The sequence below is a fragment of the Apostichopus japonicus genome, chromosome 9, assembly GCF_037975245.1.
Source record: "Apostichopus japonicus isolate 1M-3 chromosome 9, ASM3797524v1, whole genome shotgun sequence".
NCBI lineage: Eukaryota > Metazoa > Echinodermata > Holothuroidea > Aspidochirotida > Stichopodidae > Apostichopus > Apostichopus japonicus.
Genome location: NC_092569.1, coordinates 1,102,782 through 1,128,533, shown reverse-complemented (window position 1 = coordinate 1,128,533; position 25,752 = coordinate 1,102,782). Strand labels below are relative to the sequence as shown.

Below are 25,752 nucleotides of genomic sequence, written 5' to 3'. Positions count from 1 at the left end.
AGCACAAAATTAACTAGGTTAATTTCTCAACTTTAAATTTCCACATGTTGTGACTGACATCACCATTTATGATGGAATCTGAGCACAAGCAATTACTGTCATAAATAAATTACCAGCTAATGGCACCATTTTTGACAGGATGGAAAACATTGTGGCCTGTGTATGGAACCATTCAACAATGTGTTAGGCTATAAAAGCCTAAACTGGTTGAGTAACTTTCAAGAGTAATATGACAGGGTGATTTTGGGGCAGCATACTTTTAGTATGCTGCCCCAGCATACTGCTTAGTTCAAGTCAAATACAAACGAGTGCAGCAATGCTGCAGATGCTCCATACCAGTGATGTGCTTGTACTTAGGAGCTTGTAGGTACTTGTAGTTTAGAAGGTTACTTGGTGTCTCGATTCAGGTTTTCAAGATTGTGTATGGTTTTGACAATATATCCTTCACTGATTTTTTCATGTTTGCTAATAGTAGTTGTACCAGAGGTCATTGTCTTGAACTCCAAAAGTCACAAAGTAGGATTAATATTGGGCATAACTTTTTCTAATAGGGTTGTGAATGAGTGGAACGGTTTGCCTGAGAGAGTTGTACTTGCAAGTAGTGTGAATGGGTTTAAGAATGCTTGGGACAAGCACTTTAAGCATTGTAATCGGGTCTGAGTGTTTGTGTCTTCAGTTTTTTATCTTCTCTCCTATAGGGTCCTTGGGTGTCCTCCTGATACTTTTATTTTAACTAAACTAAACTAAACTTTGATGCTCAGTATATTAGTGATTATACCTGGTATAAAGTTGTTTGTTAACAGGCATTTTCATGTGTAGAACATAAGTTGCAAAAGCAATTACAATTATACGGTGGCTTAATAATGACATGGGGAAAAAAAGATTCACCCAAATCTCAAAAATCTCTTAAGTCAAAATATTGACTTTTTATCTCCAAATTTTGACTTAAAAAGTCAATTTTTAAACTTTTTATCTCAATTTTTTTCTTTCCTATGTCCCTATTAATCCACCCTACAAATACTACAGAATGACTTAGAAACAAAATTGTCAAAGTAAATCATTAACTATATAGCTTGGAGTCAAACCTAACGAACAGAACTCACAGATCACATCCTGCCTGCTGGTAGGAAGAACTTTGAAACTTGCCATGGATACACATCTATGTGGAGTGTCACATTCAAGCAACAATTTTCTTTTTCAAGAGTGTAATCCAAGCTGTCTAGACTGCTTTAGCTCCATTGTCAAATTAATGTTTTACTGCCAGGTAAGGAATCTGTCAGTCACTAGAGGGTGTCGTGGTATCACTGTCACATTGAACAATCTGTTTGCATAATTGGTCAGTAATTCCTTGTTCATTGTTGTGTAAGTACTGTAGCTCTCTAAATTCAGATGCACATAACATCCTTTGTTTATCTCCTCAGTATCTTGAGAGCATTTTAGAATGTCTAGAAGCATGCAAAATGGTTACTTCGAGACTGTGATTGACTTAGCTATGACCTTTGATGAGATGAGATATAACCTTAGACATTTCATGTACCAAAAAAAAGGCAAAAAATACCTCCTAATTTGTCTCTGAAAAGGTTTTAGGCAACAAAAATAACTAACTTTTGTAAACAATTCCATGTAGCACCCTGCGACTAAATTTCAAAAGAATTGCCCAACAGATGTGGCAGCAAGAATGAACAGAAATGCATGTTGCTGACACGGATTACAATATCTCATTATGTAGTAGATGAAAATTAGATAAAAGATTGATTGCTAATAATGTTTATTAAGCTATTCCAGTTTTTCAAAATATTCAGATTTAGAATATGCTTAATTTCTGGAATTCTCCTTAAAAAGCTAAATTGATGACACCAGCTCCTCAGTGCAGGCATAAATGGAATTGTTACTGCAAATAAATTCTCATATTTTTATGAATTGTCATATTTTATGAATTTCATGATTTCTCAAATTTGATGAATTCTCATAACTCAGCCAAAACATGTGTTTATAACATGTGTGTATATGAACAACAGAGCATCCTTAGATGACAATTAACACCATTTTCATCCCTTGACAAATTTGCAATGCAATGTAAGCTGTTATATGAGGCTATAAAAGTCTTAATATGCTTTCCCATTGAGTTTTGTGTTACATTTGAGATGTTGTCTATGAGTTAGACTTAGAAGTACAGCCACTTTATTTGATGAGCCTCAAAGGTTTAATGAAATCATGTTGTCTATAAGTTAGACTTAAAAGTCCAGCCACATTAATTGATGAGCCTCATAAGTTTAAAGAATCATCCCCAACAAAGCAAAAGTGGTACTGATATGTAAATTGGGCTGATAGTAGTATTTGCAATCATTTTCAACGTATCAAGATTAATTATGTGTCTCAAGTCATTCCTTAATATACAAACTATGACCAGCTTAGTCTAAACCACTCCACAGGCACACACAAACCAGCCAATATGGATTTACTTTGCACTGTTACCAGCAAGATATAATTCTGAAAAGGGCAAAGCAAAGTACAAACTAGAAACTATATCACTAGCTACCAATAAAATGTGGCAAGTGTTGAGAGAGATGCTAAAACTTAACATGTTTGAAGTTGCACACATGTAACTGACATCAACATAAATGGTGAAAAAAAAAGTCAGCATATGGTCAAGCTGCAAATTCCTGTCATAAAAAAAATGTTATAAGCTGGCTTGCTAAGAGGAATAGCGCCACTTCAACTGACAAAACTTAATAGATATATGATAATGTTACTGTTTTAAATTTATTCTCTACTACACTGGTATATACAACGACAATGCTTTAGTTCTGTCTGTAAATCTTAGACTGCTCAGGAACTCACTGAATTAATCCCCAAAAAGTAGATTCAGAATGACTTAACCCCACAATCATTGTCATGTACAAAGGAGGGGGAAGGGGAGGGGTGGGGACCATCATTGCCCAGAATGGGAGGGAAGAAGAGATGGGAGTGATGACCTGAAATTAAGAGGAAAAATGATTTGTACCGTAGTAATGTATCAGTATCCTCAATCAAATCTACTGCCTGATGCACAGACTAGTATCATAGACAAGTGACAAGAGAAAGGAGGGGCCAGGAACAGGCAGTCCTCACCAGAGAGGTGTCAGGGGGATACAGCTATGGGGGCCAGGCCATTAGGGGGCCTGTGAAAAATTCAGATTATAAAGAATGTGTTCTAGGGCAAAATTAAAGGCTTCAAAAAGGGGCGCGGTGATATAAGTGCTTGAGGGGCCTGACTTGACTGACGACACTACTAGGCACAGGGATTGATTGCAACATTTGCACCTTGGACGTAAAGATTTTAGGAAGTTTGTTACAAGTATGAGCCAATAATGGACTATCAGAAAATTGATATTAATTCATCTCTCTGATTCCTTCTGAACATATTTGGTGACAACACCCTTACAGCACAGACAAGAATAAAAGTTGAATATTAACCATATAATCATCTAGAGAGATGGCTCAAGATTCATTAGGTTTGATACAATGCATCAAGTCTGCATCTAAGAGAATATTAAGCCTCTTTATTTTGCCAGTGATTTTGCACCACTCCACCACCGTCATTCTGTGCCTCCACCCCCCCCCCCTCTGCCCCCCTCTATCACTACACATTGAGTTATCTTTCCTCCACTAGTGGTTGTACTGACTGACTTCAGCAAAAATACAAAGCAACATTAACAAACCCATACTCAGAGTGAAACATTAAACAGTAAGTCCATTAGAGCCCAAAATGGGGGCTGCAACCATGTTTACTGCTGCTAAATTTGTTTTTGGAGGTTGCCAAACATTTGAAAGGAAAACATAAAAAGCAACTGCCAAGATTTTTGGGAAAATAGGGGAAATTTTTTTGAACATCAATTACTTCAAGAGCTGCATAATATAACACCATTTTGCAACTAAGCACCATTAATCATACAACAATTTGTCAAATGGTAAGGGGTACTTCCTCCCCTTTGACCCATTCCCCTGGCCATAACATCATCCACTAGAGGGTTGTAAAGATGATGAAAGAGACGACTGGGGTCACAACAGAACAAAAGAGTTTGAATACCAGGCCAATAGATTAATAATTAAACACAGAGACTGCAACAATGATATACAAGGAGTCCCAAGACTATTACGGGATATATAAAACAAATACCTGTTAATGACAAAGAATTCATGAAATGTGAACACTGTGAGACTACAAACATGGTCACAATAAATCAATATTATCATGCTTTCTTTGAGTTTTTGTTGCTGTTGTCAGCACTTTTAGCTTGTATTTGTCTTAAGCAAGTTTAAGATATGAAATTTCAGAAAATAATCTTATTTTCTTGTCTTGTCTTGTCTTTTTTTTGTCTTGTAATGTTTTTTTGTCTTGTTTTTATGTTTATTTGTTCCTCTTGTCCTTATTGTTCATTTCATTATAGTTTTGCTTGTTTCTAAATTTCAGGACACAAAATCAAAATATTCACCAAACACAACTTTTAAGTTAAGTGATAACACTTGAAAAAAACTGCAGAGTTCTGTATGTATTTCTCCATGTATAACTGTCCCTACTAAACATTTCCATGGAGCTCACTATACTGATATATACTGCATACTATCTTGCGATGTTTATTCATGCCATTTAGACATCCAGTATCCGTTGACCTTGATATGATTGAATTTTCATGACGACGTTGGCACAATACTGTATCCCATCGAATAACCCTCTCTCCACACACATATCTCGAAGAACTATTCTGACATACTGCTTACTATTTTGTGATGTTTCTTCATTCCATTTAGACATCCAGTGAATGTTGACCTTGACATGATTGAATATTAATGAGGAGGTTGGCACAATACTGTATCCCATCGAATAACCCTCTCTCCATATACATTCCCGAAGATCTATTCTGACATACTGCTTACTATCTTTGATGTTTCTTCCTGCCATCTATACATCCAATAACCTTTGACCTTGACATCTTTGAATATTAATGAGAATGTTGGTACCCTACCTCATACCACTGAGTAACCCTCCCCATACAAGTATATCAACCAGACCCATTTTCTGAAATACTACTTACTGTCTGTTGCTGTTTCTTCATGCCATCTAGACATCCAATAACCTCTGACCTTAATGTCACTGAATATTAATGAGGAGGTTGGCACCATAACTGGCTGTCTTGACATACCTCCATACGTGACCATAGTGCGTTTTGGTCTGTATTTAGAGAGAGAAAATGCAAACTAGCAGATAAGATCTTACATTAAATCTACTGTCTTGGAATGTTGTATTATTAAAATTATTTAAAAAACATTGATTAAGTTTGTGGTTTGAGTTGCAACATCATAACAACTAGAAATTGGACATATCTGATTAAGGAACTACAATTATTCAAAACTTTGTCAGATTTCAACCATGCATTCTCACATTCTGAACTTGTGACAACTTCTTACTGCAATAAGCTATTTCAACGATAACATCCATCTTTGCTAATAATAATAATTAATAACTAACAGTTCTTATATAGGGCAACTTACAATAAAGTCTCGCCGCACTTCACTTAACCCTGGTCATTGGTAACTTGTCACACCTACACACCAAAGTGTGCACAATTCAAATAATCTCTCCTGGGGCACTGTGCACCACAGACACGTGTCCCCTGGGGAACTTCCCATAGAGTGCAGCCACAAACCGGCGCACGCAACTATATTTACAAGTCACCCACAAATCAACCAAGCTGGCCACTGCAACATGTACAATGACATACTAGTCATATATCAGGTCAACACGACCTGACAGTTTGACAAAACTTACTGCCAACAACCATTTTATAAGTTGCCAGCCTTTCGCAGGCTATTGATAATTCTTCTGTCACAACTAGAAGGTGATAAATACTCTTGATCTATTGGGCCGTGATACATCGATAACATTTGCAGTAGTTCCCTAACAGCGCACATACACCACAGCTACAGTAATATGTACACGTCCATAACCAAGAGCTCTGACCGTTGTGCAAATATAGGAATCCATGGTGAAGTTCGATAATTGGCTTACACAGTCAAAATGGTGTAATTTGCAATGCAATCTATGTTATAGTATTTAAAACAACAAACTTTCAAACTCATATCCTGAATATTGGGTTGGAATTCAAAATTATGCAGAGATCTAAATTATCGTACACTTACTGGAGTTGCTTCAGCAAGACGAAACAGCTTTTTCCACTGACAGCATTGAGGGCAAGTTTGGGCTTCGGTACATCCTGAGCATACAAATTGAAAGATGCATGAGGGATGAGGCAGAAGGAAAGAACAATTAATCTTGCTAAGTTATATACAGACCCACTAATGCCCGCTTTGCAATATCTGTACGGCACAGGTTACTAATAATGTGAGCTAGTACGAGGGGCAGTTGTGTCTTGATAATTATTTGGCAAGGCTAGCATGAGATGCTAAATACTTCAGTTCCAATTTTGAGAAATCAGGTACCTTAATTCCAGTAGATATCCTTAAAGTTTGCACATCTGTTAAGCTTCACTGTATTATTTTGATAAATGGGTTAAATAATTCATAAAAATGCTTCAAAACTCAAAATTTGATGTTTCCCCTTTCACTTTTTCAAATTTGCACGGTTTTTGTTGAGGATATATGAAATATGACGTAAAACTTACGTTCAGGAGAGTGGTTACAAGTGGACTGTCAAACATGCAATTACAGTCTTTATCTGTGTGGCTTCAAACGTATGACACAGTATGTGAAATTAGAAAATTTGGGACCTTACCGTTTACCACAACACCCAATGTTTTCCGTGAATGGGCACCACATTTACTTTTAGAGTATTCATTGTGTTATAACATAAACATAATCCACCTCACTTGACCAAGGCATGTTATAGATTCACCTGCATAATGGATTTCTCATTCTGTCGTAGCTCTGACTCAGTCGTCACAATCGTTGCTCCAAGACCTTGTAGGTAAGAACGGAGATCTTCAATGTCAGGTCTAGGAAAAATTGTAAATATAAATCAATCATAAAATCAGCGAAAAAAGTACCAAAGACCACAAAAAAAAGGTTAATTGATAAACTTTGATAAACTATACTACAATATGATGTTAAGCATGGGTTCTAGCAATTCAAAACTAGAAAATTAACTTGGATTTTATGTACAAATGCACCTGCTTTACCTAACCAAATAAATAAAACTTGCATAGACAGTTTCAAGAGACTGTTTGAATGAACAAACCAATGAATAAAATAAAGAATGGATGAGTAAACTAAAATAATGAATAAAAGAATAGAGTGGATGAATTTTAAATAATTCACAAAGTTGTGACTTTCTAAGGTCAGCACAAAATGAACTTGGTATACTATTCCCTGTACAATATCTTACCTTCACTAACAGCAACTTTATTATGTTTTTTTATACGAAAGGACCCCATATGTTATCACCTATTTCCTTCTCCTCTTTCCCTTTTATCGCTTTTTGCTGACAATGATTATTGCAAACATGTCTTTCACCCAAAAATTAAAACTAAATGTAGTAACGAGCATTCTTAAGACAAAGTTCGCTGAAGTAGCTTTGTGGTTTACTCAATACAAGCAATAATGGAACGTCATAAAAGAGGGAATTTTGATGAAGATTAAAGTAGCAGATGGGGTTTCATAACTAAAACTATGCAAACGTTTACTTGCGACCAGATTTCCTTATTGTCAAATCTTCCTAACAGTGTAATACCGTTACATATATCATCATTAATATCTTTGAGTCCAAAATTGTGCAAGAAGCTGGTAATTAACATAATTATTTAAAGACAACAGGTAACAACATTTGTCCTTAATTCTTGTATGCCAGCTATGCTAGGACCAAGTGAATCTGCTACAAAGAGATACAATGGCCTACCCTGATATTTATTTTGAAAAGGAACAATTTAATGATGCATTAAATATCTGTTGTGAGTCAACTATGATATGTTTGTATATTTGTTGGGGCACATTACTTTGCCAAGTTAACGAAACTAGACGTTGTAATACCTATGTCACAAACCAAAGCGTGCTGTTTTAAATGGAGTCTACAAAGATAGGAAAGAAGCCAGCCTCTCACCTATCTCGGACGATATTGATTGTATTCACTCCTCTGGCAGCTGCTATTTGAATGACTGCCTGGCCAGCTCCACTGTTGGCAGCATTCTGAATCACACAGTCACCTGAAAGAGAAAGAAGAATGAAAGAGAGATACAAAGATGAGAGAGACAAAAAATATAACAGGGAGAGGAGGGGGAGAGAGAAAACAATATAGATGAAAGGAGAGAAAACAATGAGGTAAAGGTGGGGGGGGGAGAAAACAATGAAAGATGAAAGACATACAGGTAGAGGAATGAAAAACGAAAGGAGAGAAAACAACGAGGTAAAGGCGGGGGGGGGGGGGGGGGGGAGAAAACAATGAAAGATGAAAGACATACAGGTAGAGGAATGAAAAACGAAAGGAGAGAAAACAACGAGGTAAAGGCGGGGGGGGGGGGGGAGAAAACAATGAAAGATAAAAGACATAAAGGTATGAAAAACAAAAGGAGAGAAAACAATGAGGTAAAGGTAGGGAGGGTTTAGGAAGGATGGCAGGAAAACATTTATTCCTGCATACTTAAAAACTAAAGATTCTCTAAATTCTATCCAATCTTTTGAAACAGATAATTGTGATTTACCAGGCTGAAGATCTTCAAAGTCCTGAAGTAATCTATAAGCTGTACTCATGTTGACTCTCACTGTAGCAGCAAAGAGCAGAGGGGTACCCTCGGGAAGGGTCCTCACAGCTGAGGAGTTGCAGACAAGATGAGTCCTCCATGAACCTGTTAAAAAGCAACAAGAGTTTATAGACACCTGTAAAGTAACAGAAGCAATTGAACTGCAAAGAATGATTCATCCAAAGGTTAATTTCTTGCATGACAGATCTTTGTATGGCTGATATTATCGATATAGACATGTCACCAGGTCAACTAAGTTGCTGCAAAAAAAGTAGAAATGGCTACAAATTTACTACAGACCAGATATGTCAGAATTTGAGGCTACATTAAGCACACACAGACAGTCAGGGGGCAAAGGGTTTATCTAGTTCATGCCCCTTCTGGGTACAAAAAGGTGACACTGAATGGTTCGAACTTATAAGAACCTCACTAAAGGTTTCACTTGGAATTGAAAGGAGTGAGGGTCTTTTTCCATGATCTTAATGTGGAGAGGGATGGGTTTGGGGGGGGGGGTTGGATGGGTGGGTGGGGAGGGAGGGAGGAATGAATGAATCCCAATTTAGCTCCATTAGCAGGAAAAATGCCAGTAATAAACACAAGAAGCATTAAACTTGCTAAATAACAAAACATATAACAGAATGGACAGAACAATCTAACGCCAGGTCTTCAGAGCTGAAGAACTTGAAAGGTGATTAAAATGACCACTACAAAGTTTATTTTTTAGTTCAAGATCGATGCAGATTTAAATTATAAATGCACTGTTTGCCTTTTGGGGTAGAGAGGGCCCTCCATTTTAAGCACCTGGTGGCTAGACTTCTTGCCAGTTAAACCCTTTGGTGGGGGCTGGAACAGTCACCGGGTGAGCTCTAGTTCAGGTGTTTTCTCCCAGGGGATGGTGGTACCAGGTCTTTGGGCAGCTCCTCCATCCCTGTCTCCTTGTATTGATTTTTTATTGCAAGTAACTGTCTACATTTACGCCTACCCTATTATATTACATCCAGTTTCATATAGTTTTCTGTTCTACAGTTTTTACTACTTGAAGGGGGCACAGCTTGAACAGGATTACATCCCCAACACATCTGTTGACATGGAGTGTTAATTCATTAAACAACAATGATACACACAGATGATAGTAATATCTTGAGAAAGTCTGTCAGATTTTCCAACCAACTACGATCACTAATCCTAGAATAAGAATAATTTTGATTGCTATGATACTCAGCTTAGATTGCCATATCATTATTGGGGTAGGAGCTGTTATTATTAGTAATGCGAATTCAAATTTACGTTCTCACAGGTATCGTGCACAAAAGTCAATACAGGTGTCTGGTATATGTCAACAAGTACATAGGATGGATACTAGAAAAAATAAAGGTTGTTTATCCAGCTAGTGACCACAAGAAGAAAAAAAATACAAGAAAAACTTAGGAATATAAAAAAACAATTCGGTTTGAGACTTAGTGTCAATAGCTAAAGTATGTACAAAGGTTTTCAAGTTATTTCGTAAATTACAAGGGTACTAGCTAACCCAATAAGTGTTAGGGTTAGGCCATTTGCTTAATTAATTCTTAAGCTGATATATTAGTTAATCACAATTCTTTCAAGAGGAAGTGGGTGGTTGGGGGGGGGGGGAGGGGAGCATAAAATGTTGAAAAGTTGACAGAGTTTGTTTGAAAGTGGAATTCTACCTGTTACAGTTTTAATGTGGCTTTTCAGTAAGACATTTCCAGGATATCATATTAGCACTTTGTACTCAAAAGCAACAAAAAAAAGACAAATATATAACAGCTACTTTAAATTACTATAACTTTTTCAAAGTTTAAAGCCACTTCCTTCAAGGATAACTAAATGGCAGACATTTTTCATAAAAAAAATCCAAATATAACTTTAAATAGTTGACATTTATCAACTGGCTCCATAATTAGACAAACTACAAAATCCTGATGTTTACGTTCAGGAAATAAACACATTCACGGATTCTAAAAATACATTTCTAGCTATTCAATTCAGTTTTCTTCTGTCAGGAAATTTTCATGCTGTAGTCAGCAATACTGGTACAGTATGTTACGTTTTGGTCTTACTATTTGTAACCTGCATGGCCTGAATTCTACTTCCTGTACGTTTATAAATTCAAACACATATTTTGTTTCCTGAAATCAAATCTATATATCCCGTCTTACGTCACAGGAGTGTTTGCTTCTAGACATAAATTTGTAGATGCTTGAATTCCAACTTGGATATTTCATTAGAGATACTTTTCCCAGTGAACAACAATGAGCAGAGTGCTACAGAAACGCAAGAGAAAGAGAAGACTAACTCAGATTTTTAGCTATTTATCAAGAAAATGTTGTATATACAAAGAGTTTTGTCATGATGTCATTATGATCAATAAACAAAACATTAAACTGCTAAAACAACATTAATGTTCAATTATTCTCTGTATGTTAATTCATTGTGTTACTAAAACTATTTCATTGTTGACAACCATCACGACTGAAGAACATAGCAACATGACTATAATAACAAACATGTAAAGTACACACTTACTGTAGGTCAAATAAGTCTTTCACTTCAGGTAATTCTCAACGTATAAATTCTAAGATTTCATAATTTGTGATGTCATACATCATATACAACTTATCAAGCACTGTATTTCACTTCCCTTGACGTAATTAAGACTCTTCCATTATGGAAATGTTCTGTTTAATTAAGTTGAAGTCTCTTGATCACACCTTACCAAGTAAAATAACATATAAACAGGAACAAAAACAGAAATATATTCCTAGGTTATTTTTATTATTTCAGTTTTACATAAAACAAAACAAGCTGTTGGTGTAGTTGATGAATGACATCACAGATTATTGCACAATCCACTCATCGGAAGAAAGTTTATAATCTGTAACATTTTGTACCTCAAGAGTGAAATAAGCTATGAAGCTGGAAGTTAGATCATTGTGATCGGTTAGCAAACTCTGTGTTATATAAACATATTTTGAAATCTCAGACATTATTATCCTTTGAATTAGCATTTTGAGAGTGAGTTGTCAAATAATGTAACATCCTTTCAACACATTTGTAAGCTGACATTTAACCTCTAGCCATCTTCTGGATATAGAATTCTTTAAATTATAGGCTCACCAAGGGTTGCTGTGTTTGAAATGACTTTGTCACCAAGTTTCACATTGGTTACTCTGTGACCTACTTCCAGGACTTCACCTACCCCTTCAAATCCTCCAACTGCTGGTAGTGTTGGCTTGATAGGGTACTGACCTAGAAAGGATTAACCAAACCAAAAAGAAAAAAAAGGATTGTTTACTAAAAGAACGTGAATATTCAGTGATTTCAGTCAGATAGAAAGCACCTCCAAATTACTTCAAACACTTTTATATAACTTGATCAGTACTTTTCTAGCTTAGCAAAACAACAAAAGAAAACTAAATATTCTTGGGATATTCTGGTGGCTTTTCAAAGTTGATTGCTTAAAAATACAAAGTACTGGAAATTTTCTGCATCTTTAGATCAAAACAACATCCTCATAGCATATTTTGTCTGGCAATGATATGGATATTTTAAATTTGATTATACATTGCAAATGAATATGGCAACAACAATATAACATTTGATTTGAATTGACTTATTTTTCCATTTTATGCATATATTACAATTTTTACCATGAAAAGACATATAACAATTGATAAGAAAATGTGGAAGGGCTTTGGAGCCGATACAAGTTGTTGTCTGTTGGAAAAGTAACTAACAAACCAAAGGTGAGCCAGTCCTCTAACATAGTCAGGCAAACAAATGTTTTTTTTTTCATTTGGTTTACTAACATTTGTACCTGTTGCTGCTGTGATGTATTAGGAAATTTCTGGACAGGCAATTTGCATTTGGAAAAGATTCGATATGTGTGCCAACAGAGATCATATTGTTCTAGTATGTGTAAAGGCATGTACATTGTAAACTATATGAATGAGACTTGGGAGGTACTAGACAATTCTGTTCTTACCTAAAGCTGTGACTGAACACTCCAGCTAATAAAGAAGTCTTTCACTATTCAGGTAAATATAGTATTGCCATTTGTGGCTAATAAATTAATATGCCTCTTATGCCCTGTACATATTACACTTTCCTGTAATTAACTGTAACTGTACTGTCCTGTACTACAAACACAAGGTCACTCAGGAACAAATTCTAATCATGCAAAAGGTAGTTTCATTGCCGAGTTAGTGTTAACATTCATACAATGTTGTAGCAGGACAATCATACATCATTCTTTGCTATCAACTTATTGCTATACTCTTCAACAAGAGCCCAAGGGCACTGTGGTTCCTTGCTTGGGGTATATGACAATACACATAATATTATCAAGCAAGATTGGGCTGAAAAAGTGCAAGTAATTGTGGTCCTACATGTTCCCATAAAGTAACCAACACTACAGCCAACACTTTTGTGATCACAAAATGTGATCGGATTTTTTTATCAAAAGGTACTTTTGAGATCTAAATATGGCGTCGAAAGTGTAAGAAATATAAGACACCTACAAGCGTGTCAACAGATATGATAACAATGGTGACCTCAGATGACATGACCTTTAAGTTTCAAAATGTTCCACCACTCCATTCACAACTTGTCCCAAAATATCAACCATGTCACACCTTGGCATTGAGATTTAATTGCATTAAATGTCAAAAAATTAACTTTGAACTTGTATGTAACTTAAAACACAAAGGTCACCCTGAGGTCAACATGTTGACATTTTTGATCGGTGACACGTGAATATAGCATCAAACTATAAAAATTTCAAACATTTTTTCTTTGCCCATTTTCTCCCCCCGTAATACTACTATTTTAACATTAGCTGACCTTTGGTGACCTTGGATCACATGACCGTTAAGTTTGAAAATATTCCCCTATACCATTTGCAACTTGTCCAAAAAAATCAACCTTGTCACACCTTGGCACTGGGAGTTATTGCATTAAATGTGTGAAAATTAACTTTGACCTCAAATAACTTTGCACACGAAGGTCAAATGGGAGTCAACCCATTGACATTTATGATCAGAAGGTACCTTTAACATCTGAAAATAGCATCGAAACTGTAAAAATCCCCAAAACACGAAAAGGTCACCAGAGGTCAAATTGAGGTCAAGGGTCACCCAGATGCAGGTCGGCAATTGGATTACATTGAAGCAACTCCCAACCCTAACGGACAATTTGTTCTCAAGTTGTCCCAAAAATACTAGTTTTTTATTATTAATTGACCTTTGGTGACCTTGTATCACATAACCGTTAAATTTGAAAATATTTCCCTATACCATTTGCAACTACTCCAAAAATATCAACCTTGTCACACCTTGGCACTGGGAGTTATTGCATTAAATGTCTGAAAATTAACTTTGACCTCATATAACTTCGCAAACGAAGGTCACACAGGGGTCAACCTATTGACATTTATGATCAGAAGGTACCTTTAACATCTGAAAATAGCATCGAAACTGTAAAAAATCCACAAAACACGAAAAGGTCACCAGAGGTCAAATTGAGGTCAAGGGTCACCCAGATGCGGGTCGGCAATTGGATTTCATTGAAGCAACTCCCAACTCTAACGGACAATTTGTTCTCAAGTTATCGCAAAATTACTAGTTTTTTATCATTAATTGACCTTTGGTGACCTTGCATCACATAACCGTTAAGTTTGAAAATATTCCCCTATACCATTTGCAACTACTCCCAAAATATCAACCTTGTCACACCTTGGAACTGGGAGTTATTGCATTAAATGTGTGAAATTTAACTTTGACCTCATATAACTTCGCACACGAAGGTCACACGGGGGTCAACCCATTGACATTTATGATCAGAAGTTACCTTTAACATCTGAAAATAGCATCGAAACTGTAAAAATCCACAAAACACTAAAAAGGTCACCAGAGGTCAAATTGAGGTCAAGGGTCACCCAGATGCGGGTCGACAATTGGATTACATTGAAGCAACTCCCAACCCTAACGGACAATTTGTTCTCAAGTTATCGCAAAAATACTAGTTTTTTATCATTAATTGACCTTTGGTGACCTCGGATCACATGACCGTTAAGTTTGAAAATATTCCCCTATACCATTTGCAACTTGTCTCAAAATATCAACTGTGTAACACCTTGGCACTGGGAGTTATTACACTAAATGTCTGAAAATTAACTTTGACCTCATATAACTTAACGTACAAAGGTCACCTTGGGTCAACTTATTGACATTTTTGATTGATGAGACCTAAATTAGAGCATCAAACTATAAAAATTCAAACATATTTTTCTTTGCCCATTTTCTACCCCCAAAATACTAGTTTTTTGACATTAATTGACCTTTGGTGACCTCGGATCACATGACCGTTAAGTTTGAAAATATTCCCCTATACCATTTGCAACTTGTCCAAAAATATCAACCATGTCACACCTTGGAACTGAGAGTTGTTGCATTAAATGTCTGAAAATTAACTTTGACCTCGTATAACTTCGCACACGAAGGTCACACGGGTGTCAACCAATTGACTTTTTTGATCGGAAGGTACCTTTGATATCCAAATCTAGCATCAAAACCACACATTTTCTTTTTTGCTCGTTTCCTCCCAAAATAAGCACATTTTTTCTAATGTGACCTTTGACCTTTTGACCTTGGTTTCAGATGTAGTTTAATCTCCTGATTCCAAAAAACAAAACGAAAAGTCTGTACAACCGTCCTAACTCCGACCGAAAAACTTTGACCTCATATAACTTCGCACATAAAGGTCACACAGGGGTCAACCTATTGACATTTATGATCAGAAGGTACCTTTGACATCTGAAAATAGCATCGAAACTGTAAAAATCCCAAAAACACGAAAAAGTCACCAGAGGTCAAATTGAGGTCAAGGGTCACCAAGATGCGGGTCGACAATTGGATGACATTGAGGCAACTCCCAACCCAAACGGACAATTCGTTCTCAAGTTATCGCAAAAATACTAGTTTTTTATCATTAATTGACCTTTGGTGACCTCGGATCACATGTCCGTTAAGTTTGAAAATGTTCCCCTAACCAGTTCACAACTTGTCCCAAAATATCAACCTTGTCGCACATTGGCACTGGGAGTTATTGCAGTTTTAATATTTTCGGTTTTTGGACCATAACTGACCTTTGGTGACCTTTGTGAGCACCAAAAACAATAGGGCACACCTTCTCCATATGGCGGATCTATAGTCCAAGTTTGGCCTCAATCCAACATTCCCTTATTGAGATAGAGCGTACCCAAGCAAGTGTCACAGACGCACACACACACACACACACACACACACGCCAACCTGACTGCATAGGTTCCTTTTGCTAAAGCAAGGAACCAAAAACACTGCATCAGGGATATTTTATGCAGTAGCAGAATTAAGTGAGGAACAAATTCCTAAACCTCAAAACTGCTAGATACAAAATGCGAATGCTTCCTTATTTCCTGAGAATTGTTACTTTGTACTCTGTTCATAATATGCCCATATCTGCCTGAAAAGATTTTTTTTCACTAGATTAGACATTCAGGTTAGACATTCTCAAAATATCCAGACAGAACTAAAATACATATTTATTTCCCATTTCTGCTTTTCACTTTGTAATATTTTCTTAAAATATAATACAAAGTGATTCGGGAGCAAATTCCGATCATGGTTACCGATTTTCAGAATTTTGTGAGGAACAAATTTATAAACATCAAAACTTCTAGAGACAAATGTAAATGTTAAATTATTCCCTGAGACTGGATATTTTGTACTCCTTACATTAAGGTTTGACACTCTCAAAATATCCAAATCGAACAAACATGAATATTTTTTTCCCCATTCTGCTGTATACTTTATGATATTAAATAAAAATCATAGTTTGGTATTTGTCGTGTTGTCCTTAATTATTTCAGTTTATGTAACTATGGTTACAATCTCCTTTTACCTTGAATTGTGTTAATGTCAGCTGGATTTATCGGTGCTGCTATCATTTGGACTTTGACTTCATCGTCGGATACTTCTGGCAGCTGCTGTTCTTGGATTCTGCAAGACGAGAAACATTGAGAAAAAACCACCCTGAGTATCCTTTAGCTCTGACAATGCTGCATTTACAATTAAGGTTTATACCAATTTCATTATTACATCGTATCTAAAATGATGAAAATTTCTGTGTACAAAAATTGTTTGTATTTCTTTCTGATTACTCTTACGAGACTCTCCTGATGTGCTCCAGACTCTTTGGATGGTAAAATGTGTAGGGAGGTAGAAAGCAGTGCTAAAAGATTGCCGAGTGCTCTATAGATTTTGAAATGGTCAATTTTACATATGAATCAAATTCAAATTAATTCCTGTACCCTAATTATTATTATCTATCTGACATTTACAAAACATGTGTTAACACTATATCTATCTATATAAAAACTTCTTTTGAAAATATGAAATGCTAAGAAATTTCTGTAGAAATCTCTGTCAGAAATGAGGTCTACATGTTTCTTTAGTCGAGTCTACCTAAAGTGGTGCAATGGATCTGAAATTTGAGGGGATGCTGCTGATGCATTGTAACAGGGCAATCTTTTAAAACTTTTTCTGGTTGTTCCTTGGGAAACCAGGTCTTACCTATTGATGTCCAAACAACACATTAGGTTGTTGCAAAATAACAAAGAATGATCAATATTTACACTGTGGGAGAGAGTGTAGGATTGGTGAATAGAACACTGGTCAGTTTTGGGCCAGTTAAACTCTCCTTCCAGTGGATTATATCCCATGACTATTTAAGCATTACAATTCAGTATCTCCAGTGATGGGGGGTGATACTAATTATTATTTTATCTATTTGGGGGTTAAAATGCTACCTGAATTTTATGTAAACAACTAAAGGTTTGCTGGACATGTACCTCTAAAGCTGATTTTGGTTGTCCAAACATAAATTGAGAGTTGTCTCGGATGATCAGAATGCTGTTAAAAATATGTCTGCGTAATTTACAATGTACTTGTTCTGTTCTCATACACATATTGTAAATTGCATGGCAAGAAAGGTCGACAAAGAAAACAATGTGACATATTCTGATTAGGCATGATCACAGAAAGTAGTTCAACTTATGAAAGTTACTGACTAGGCAGTACCATGATTTTGATGTAGTCTGCTCTCAAGTATTCTCCATGAACTTACTACTGTATGATAGCCTGCAAGATCACATGGTACCTCACACTATAACATGTTGGCAATGGTTGGTAGATTTGTATTGAAGGCAAAGTGCTTATACTAACTTTTTAAACCTAGGCCTTAGCCTATTACAAGCAGTTCTTTATTTGCATCTATAGTAAAGAATGAAGAAATATTCTCTGATCTTTCTTTCCAACATTTTCTTTAGGAAAGGCCTAGGCTACTTTGATATTTTTGTAATAAAATAAATGATAGTATGACTAGAACGTTAGCCCAAGTATTCCTGATTATTCTGAGACTGTTCAAGTGCATCTCAGAAATGTTAGTTACTGAAACACCACCTTTATTCGTAAATGCACTTTTAATGAACTTGCTCAGAGCACATCAACATAGTTTGAATTTTTGCCGAAATATTTAAATTTTATCAATGTCACAGTGCTTGTTGTTACCACATTGAGAAAGCTTGATAGGCCTATGCCAATGAGCTATATCAATTACTTTGATGAGTACAATTTGCTAGTTCAAAGTTTTATCATTGAACAGGTACCATACTAGGGTAATAGGAGCATTTTTCTAGATAGGTAATGTCTATTAAAGTAATAATATAACTAAGCATCGTATAACTTAAGCCTAGACTCAGTTTGGCACATTTAGTTATAACACTTTCTCAGGGCATAGTCCTAGGCTTTGAATTCCCTTTTTCAATAACAACATGCATTACTGTTTTAGAAGCTGAGTTCTCCTAGGGGCGTTGTACAATGATTCCAGACAGAACTGTACTAACTACTATCCCTAGCCAAGGCAAGCAAATACAGTACTCCGTAGGCCCGAGGCCTAACCAGGCCATATTGTTATTGTTTACGTTACGTTGGGCTGTAATGGAGCGCGACACCGCTTTGATTAGAGGTAATTCGTACTTTACAACCGATCTAGGGTCACCATAGGATTCATAAACGAGAGCATGTGCGACAGAGGTGAGGTTTCTTTGACAGTGAGTCAACTGGAAACGTCTGAAATTTGTAAAGCATCGTATTCTTGGAAGTAAACAAACTTTATTCATGGGCGCCGCCATTTTGAAATCTGCTAGTCTTTTCTATGTACTTTTCTTTTCGTACCTTTATAATAACGACTAAAATGTAACAAAAATATATGAAAAATTGACAAATATCCTTACTGATAAATTAATAGTAAGTAGTAAATTAAAAGTGGCACTTTAAAGTCAGCATATTATCACATTTATTTTTTCAATACAAAGAATACTTACTAAAAGGCTATTAGTTCGCGCGAGCGAATTTAATGCTAATGGCGCGAATGTATCCAATCGCATTGTACAGCCTTCAACAGACAGCCTTCTGTACTGATCGTGCAAGCAACAAAGTTCGCCGTAGGGCTACACAGTAAGTTAACAGCTAAAACTAAAAGGTAGGTTGTATTACTACTAATACTCGAGTCTTCTGATTATTATAGAGTTTTTTTTTCAGCCAAGACAACCTTCCTTGTGATATCGGCTTTTCAGCATAATTTCTTTATAATTTTTGTCAACCCTCAGTTAGGCCTAACGTTGTCTTTAAGCTTTAATATTAAAAGTTTAGGTGAAGGCCTAGGCCTGGATCCAGCTTTGAATTTAAGTTTAACTTACAATTTCATTTTCAGAAATGGAAGTTGTCAAAACAAAGAGGGTCAGACAGCAGAATGGGAACTTTAAGAAGAACCGACAGAAGAGATTAAGCAACGATGAGAGAAATGTGGAATATAATCACAGGCTTCAGTTTTACCACACACCGCCCATTGAAAACATCACCTTGCATGAATTCGAAGAAATGGCTGTTACTCGATTGAAAGGTAAAGTGACATAGGCCTAGCCTCCCCTTCCCCATGCAACCCCCCAGAAAAAGAAAAAAAATTGGCTTAGGCTAATCCAGCAAACCCGGATCAAGTCCATTAGTGGTCGCCACTTCATTTTTGTTGAATGTACCATTATACAAACTAGGTTTTCAATATGTGTGAACAAAGTTATTCTATTTGAAATGATATCACCAGAAATGACATGTTTAGTGTGCGATTGTATGAACTAACGGAAACACAACATTTATACATGCTCCTTGATTTTTTTGGTGTTAAGTTAGTTAGGTTCGTACAAATCAGTACAAATGAATCCTGTTAGAGTCCATATGAACCAACGGTTTTTCAAGTAGAGAAAAGAATTGCTTGAGCATTCATTTATGCCATATGTTCTATTTTCGTATGGAATCACCAGAAATTTCATATTTAGTGTGCATTTGTATGAAATAACACAAGTACACCTTTAAACATCCTTTTTGGTATGTCTGATGTAACATAATACGTAAATGTCCGTATGAAACAGTACAAATAACAAATATTAAATGAATCATACATACTGTACTGCATACCTAGTTTGCAATGGTACATTCATTGACAATGGCGTGATGATTACTAATGGACTTGATCCAGAAACCCTAACATAGGTATGTTTACTGTAAACGCCATATTGTGTTCTGTAGACCTAATGATAGTGCAACAATTACTAAGGGTTACATGGCTATTTATTCGATCATCAGTGAATGAACTTTATATATTCACTAGACCACTGTGACTTGTGAATCAGTCAAATCCTGCTGAGTATTCAGAGTGTGGCCGTTGAGGTTATTGAAGCCAACCTCAGTGTAGGGAGTCTTCCCAAGAAAAAAAAAAGAACATATGTGAGGCATATGCTTATTTAGGCTAAAAACTTTGTTTTATACTCAGATCTGCAAGCAAAGTTGGGCTAATTACTACTTCAGGTTTTTGTCTGTTACTCTCAGGGGGTGGGGGAGAGTTTGAAAAAGAAAGGGACGGCTCCACACCTGATGCCATGGTAACCTTTTATAGTCTCTACAGCCCATATATTTGCATATTGACCACAGCTATTTTTGTTCTTTTTTTCGGCAGTTCTAAAACAAGTAGAAAACATTGGAATTAAATTTGTGAAAGGAAGAGAAGAGTACAGGAATGTGATGGAGAAGGAATTACGTAAACTGATGCCAATTGCTATTCCTAAGGTAAGATTAAGAACATAACACCACTCAAACTACCTCATTTTCTAACATATTACAAACTGTCTCAGCCTTGAGAAAAGGAGGGTTAAATTAATTTTTAACTGATGAAAGTGAAAAGAGGAAAGTGAAGCAGCCGGTTTAAATTACGTTCAATTCAAGCTTTCCACATTTCTAGAACTTGAAGGAAACAGGTGTGATGTTATAGATGCAGACTGACTTTTTTTTTTTTACCATAAACATCCTTTTTCAAAAGTGAAAGGCATTAACACATATTAATATACAACAGTCAATGGGGTATTAATAACTCCACATCCCCTATAAGCAATTGGAACCTATGCAATGTATGTTCAAAAAAATATAAACAGGTAAAAAAGAAGAAAAAAAACTGACAATTTCAATTTTTCAATTATTTGCATGGTAGGAATTGCATACGTATTTCATCAGCATGCTTAGTAGTTACTGTAGTACTAGATGTTCTTGTATGGAATTTTTAGTACCTTTATGTTATTAAATCCCCTACGTACAGCGTCACTCGGGAAAAGAACTGAAGCCAAAGGATCTGCAATGACATCAGTATGTGTCTGGTTCAGATTCTCTCAACATTTTCTACTTTAAGATTCAATTCTTAACCTTCCCTTCAGCTATATATATTGTCTTTCTCTTGTTTCAAGAACCATAAAGTGGATGACGAGTACGAAGAGAGGAGACGTGATCACATCTCTCACTTTATATTACGCTTGGCTTACTGCAGGTCGTAAGTATAATCTAATTGAAAATTCAGGGCAAATTTTTTCTGGTTGACAACCAGGTCTTACCAATTGGTTGTAGGAGCAACAAATTTGGTTTTCTGAAGGTTAACAAAATTACAACTTCAGCCACCAATATAAACACTGTAGTGTAGACTAGGAGATATGTGAATGTTTCGTGAATAGAACACCAGCTTCCCGGGCTAGTAAAAATAATACCGTACAGGTGCATCATCGGCCTACCACTTCATTTCAGTATCTCCAAAGTGACAAAGGAAGATTCATTAATATGTTTGTAAAGAAAATTGTATACACAACAGACATGAATGTCAATATTGGAAAGGTGAAGTGGAGAATCTGACCTATAGTTCCTTTTTTCTATTTTCTCTGTGCAAGTATTAATGAAAATGGAAACCATTGCTGTTCAAATTAGTTACCAAAGTTAGTAATATAAAGCTAAGAAAATATGTTAAATTTGATAATTACCAATTGTACTCCTCACAGAAATATGGACTTCAAAGTCACCCTTGTTCCCAACATGATCAGACTTCACCTGAACCATTCGACTATCCCATTCACCTATCTATCCAAACATGATCCATCCCACACCGATCCCACACCACCCCACCAAATCAGGATTTGTAAAGCTGAAACTAAATTAAGCATTTCCAGAGGACAATATATTTATTTATTTATTTATTTATTTACAGTTTGTTCAATCATTTTAAATATACCTGTTTCAACCCTCTTCTTCATGCTTTGTAACATCAAAGGGAACCTGTGAGGATGATAATTCTATGTTGGTAGCTGTTTTTTTTCTTCTCAGTGAAGACTTGCGTCGTTGGTTCATCGCCCAGGAACTTGACCTATTCCGTTTCCGGTTCCTGCAAGAGAACAAAACTAGTATCACTCAATTTCTACGTGACAACAATCTGCATTACACACCGGTGAGTTTGTTGAACCTCTTTCAGCATGACCAACTGTACTTATATGGCACTTCATTTCTAATGTTCTGGAGAAGTTCCATGGACCAGATTTCCAGAATGAAAAGTAACAAATTATAATTACTATGTGGTTACTGCTGGATAGTCATGTCTGTGCACCTGTTTATGGCATTTCTGGAAGCCCCGTTATTCATGGTATTGTATTGTGAATAACCTCCCAATCATGAAAATGTACCATTTCCCCAAATATTGGGACCACGCTCAGTGATCAAGCGAAAAACAAACCAAAACAAAGGTGTCCCGTGCTTTGTTATTATATTAATCAAACCTTGCAAGCTTCAAAGCTCTAGGGTCAACTCCACTCTCTCTTCTTTACTTTACATCCTCTTCACTTAATAATTTGTTTGATGTTTCCAATTGTTGCATCACAGATATCTATGGAAGAAAAGACAAATTTGGGGGACAAATTTGTCAAGGCTAGCTATGCATTGACACAAGCAACCATCGAACACATAGACTTTTACAAGGTGAGAATGATTTCCTTAAAACCTTTTCCTTTGCACCCCATGTTATGATTTCCCTAGGCTAACACAAACCCATAAATTTTGTAAAGCCCTAAAATCACCCAAAATACAGAGAATAATTTAATGTTAAAATGTTGTGTGGTAGTTTGTCTCATAGATGCAGTTAGTCTTTCTCTCTCTCTTCAAGTACTACACTGGAAACAGTGTAAATTAATAGCTAAACTTGAGGAGGTTTTTATATACTTTTAAGTTATACTTACTCTCGACAACTATGTTCTAAATGATCCTCCAACGACCCAGTAGCCCCTCTGACTATTTCAATTGACTGGTTTAACTCTCCAGTAAATTGCCTAGATGTGTGAGCTGTATATGGTCAAAATATAATGGCTTTGCAAGTATAGCGCTAGCGCGAGGTAGATCTACCAAGTAAATATGATGCACTTACACGCAATTACTCCTAAAAAGTAAGGCAATACAAATATGAATGTAGTATCCACCCTGTCCTATAACCACTCTCTTAATTAGATAAACACAGGGTGAACATGCCCCAGGAGTAACTGCAAAGTCTAAGGTAAAAGATATGTATAACTGTTATCGGTATCTTAACTGTCTGCAGACTATGTGGAGAAGAGGTTGAGTGGCCACATGTGTGTCCCTTATATACCAGCTTAGGTACTTTCAATGGTAACCTAATTAGCATGTGTATAGAAACTGTGATGTACACTTTTTAGCTAAGTTTCTTAATGTTGTCTTTGCCTTTTGCCATAGGTTCCATTTACTGAAGCTTTGGATCTTGTGAAGGGTCGGAAGGTCTACATTGCAAAGGTAAGAAAGGACTTTTCTTCTAAGTAGCTTGTCATGTTCATTCCTCTAAACTCCACCCCTTGCCATCCTATCCTGATTTACTTATTAACTAAAACTTATTTAACTACAATAAAGTATTTTCATCTTCCCTCAAAGACGAAACCAGCTGGTCATCATTCTTAAAATTTTATGAAAACACAGGCCTACACTACTGATAGGATATGTATGCAGGCCTATTCTTATTTGACTATATTATATTAGGCAGGGGTTGTGTCATTATCTGATAAGACTTATTCCATCTTTTTGGTTAAAACAAAAACCCTTACTGCTCTGGCATGAAAGATCAGATCAGCAGTACTTTATTTAAGTTGAGCAACTGTTTTTTTATTCTAGAAATGAAAGGCAACCAGCTGAAATAACGACTAGAAATATCCCTGTTTTGCGGTTTAGAAGACTGGGAATCACAAAAGCATTTGTCCACATTTGATGATATTTTTGTGTTTCTTGGGACACCTATCAATTCGCTTACCATCTTTAGAGTGATTTAGAATTATTAAAACGATAAGCAAATATTTCCCCTTAGCTTTTGATTGTCATTATTTTGAATTATGTGAGAAATCCTTATCACAAGATATCACAGGCAGAAACCAGCTATATAGAAAAACTACCCTGTGTAGCATACTAAATGTTCCTTCCATTTGCCCTTTTTTAAATGTAATTGGCGTTTAACTCAGTGTTAGGCTTCACAGGCAAAGAAAGTATACAGAATATGAAACACAATGAAAAGAATTCTATAACCAACAAAATGAAATATGTAACCATCATTGAGACTCCACTGAAACGAACAAAACTTTAGCTATTTAGGTTTTGAAAATTGTGAAACTTTCTTGTGCATGTTCATGAAACTTGGCTTAATTTAATCTACAAACCATTTGCAGAGGAAACAGGTCTTCAGTGGTGAGAATTATTTGGAAAATTATTTGCTCAAAATATAAATTTTATAGGGGAGCATGGTGGCCAATTGGCTAAGGCATCGGACTTGTGATCCAAGGATTACAGGTTCGATTCCTGACCAGATCATTGCGCTGTGTCCTTTGGCAAGGCACTTTATCTCCATTACCTCTCTTCACCCAGGTGTATAAATGGGACTTGCGAGGTAACTTGTATATGTAGTTGCGTGCACCGGTTTGTGGCTGCACCCTATTGGAAGTCACCCGGTTGTGGTGCACTGTGGTGCCCCAGGAGAGATTACTTGAATTGGTGTGTAGATGTGACAATTTACCAATGACCAGGGTTAAGTTAACATACTAAACCTAACATAATAAATAATAAAATAAGTAATTTTAGAAGTGACAAGAATATTGTAAGTCTCATTGTTCTTGCTCCCATGAACTTTAATATGATTTCTGCTTTTCACAGGGCTATGCCTACGTTCCTCATAACGATCTTGTCTCCATTGTGATGAGTGCTTTCAGAGCTCACTTATCTCACGCCCTCGCGGTAAGTACTAATTCTTATTTCTAGATTGAATAACTTCTTTGATGGATACAAGGTTTCTTTCACTCAAGTAGACAAATATAATTATATCAATATTTGCAGCCCATTGTTACAATGATGTGAATCTTATGTTTTCTTGATGGGTTATTGTGGTCCTGTCTTATAAACATGATAAATAAAAGACTGCAAGTTGAATGAGCTTCATATTTGATATATGGATCCACCTTAGAGTACAAGATCCATCTAGTTTCTATGGAAGTCAAAGGTCATTTGAC

The 25,752-nt window shown here is 36.1% G+C and overlaps 2 protein-coding genes across 9 annotated transcripts in view; one reads left to right on the top strand and one right to left on the bottom strand.

Annotated features, from left to right (window-relative positions):
• LOC139973247 (enoyl-[acyl-carrier-protein] reductase, mitochondrial-like) overlaps positions 1–22,463 on the bottom strand; it is a 110,737-nt gene extending 88,274 nt beyond the window's left edge. For 3 of the 6 annotated variants that reach the window (XM_071979790.1, XM_071979791.1, XM_071979792.1), the window contains exons 1-8: positions 18,824–19,006; positions 16,689–16,786; positions 11,868–11,999; positions 8,691–8,834; positions 8,093–8,195; positions 6,893–6,992; positions 6,181–6,254; positions 5,076–5,212 (exon numbers count right to left, since the gene is read on the bottom strand). In XM_071979790.1, the coding sequence (XP_071835891.1) occupies positions 5,076–5,212; positions 6,181–6,254; positions 6,893–6,992; positions 8,093–8,195; positions 8,691–8,834; positions 11,868–11,999; positions 16,689–16,786; positions 18,824–18,978 (943 nt within the window). In that variant the 5' untranslated portion in view covers positions 18,979–19,006. Of the gene's footprint in view, positions 1–5,075; positions 5,213–6,180; positions 6,255–6,892; positions 6,993–8,092; positions 8,196–8,690; positions 8,835–11,867; positions 12,000–16,688; positions 16,787–18,627; positions 18,767–18,823; positions 19,007–22,442 lie in introns of those variants that run through there. The other 3 variants (XM_071979794.1, XM_071979789.1, XM_071979793.1) reach the window with 3 other exon arrangements.
• LOC139973243 (DNA primase large subunit-like) overlaps positions 19,176–25,752 on the top strand; it is a 76,451-nt gene continuing 69,874 nt past the window's right edge. For 2 of the 3 annotated variants that reach the window (XM_071979783.1, XM_071979785.1), the window contains exons 1-8: positions 19,176–19,328; positions 19,560–19,748; positions 20,856–20,965; positions 21,634–21,716; positions 22,535–22,655; positions 23,084–23,179; positions 23,945–24,001; positions 25,400–25,480. In XM_071979783.1, coding sequence (XP_071835884.1) covers positions 19,562–19,748; positions 20,856–20,965; positions 21,634–21,716; positions 22,535–22,655; positions 23,084–23,179; positions 23,945–24,001; positions 25,400–25,480 — 735 coding nt within the window. In that variant the 5' untranslated portion in view covers positions 19,176–19,328; positions 19,560–19,561. The remainder of the gene's footprint in view (positions 19,329–19,559; positions 19,749–20,855; positions 20,966–21,633; positions 21,717–22,534; positions 22,656–23,083; positions 23,180–23,944; positions 24,002–25,399; positions 25,481–25,752) is intronic. The other variant, XM_071979784.1, reaches the window with a different exon arrangement.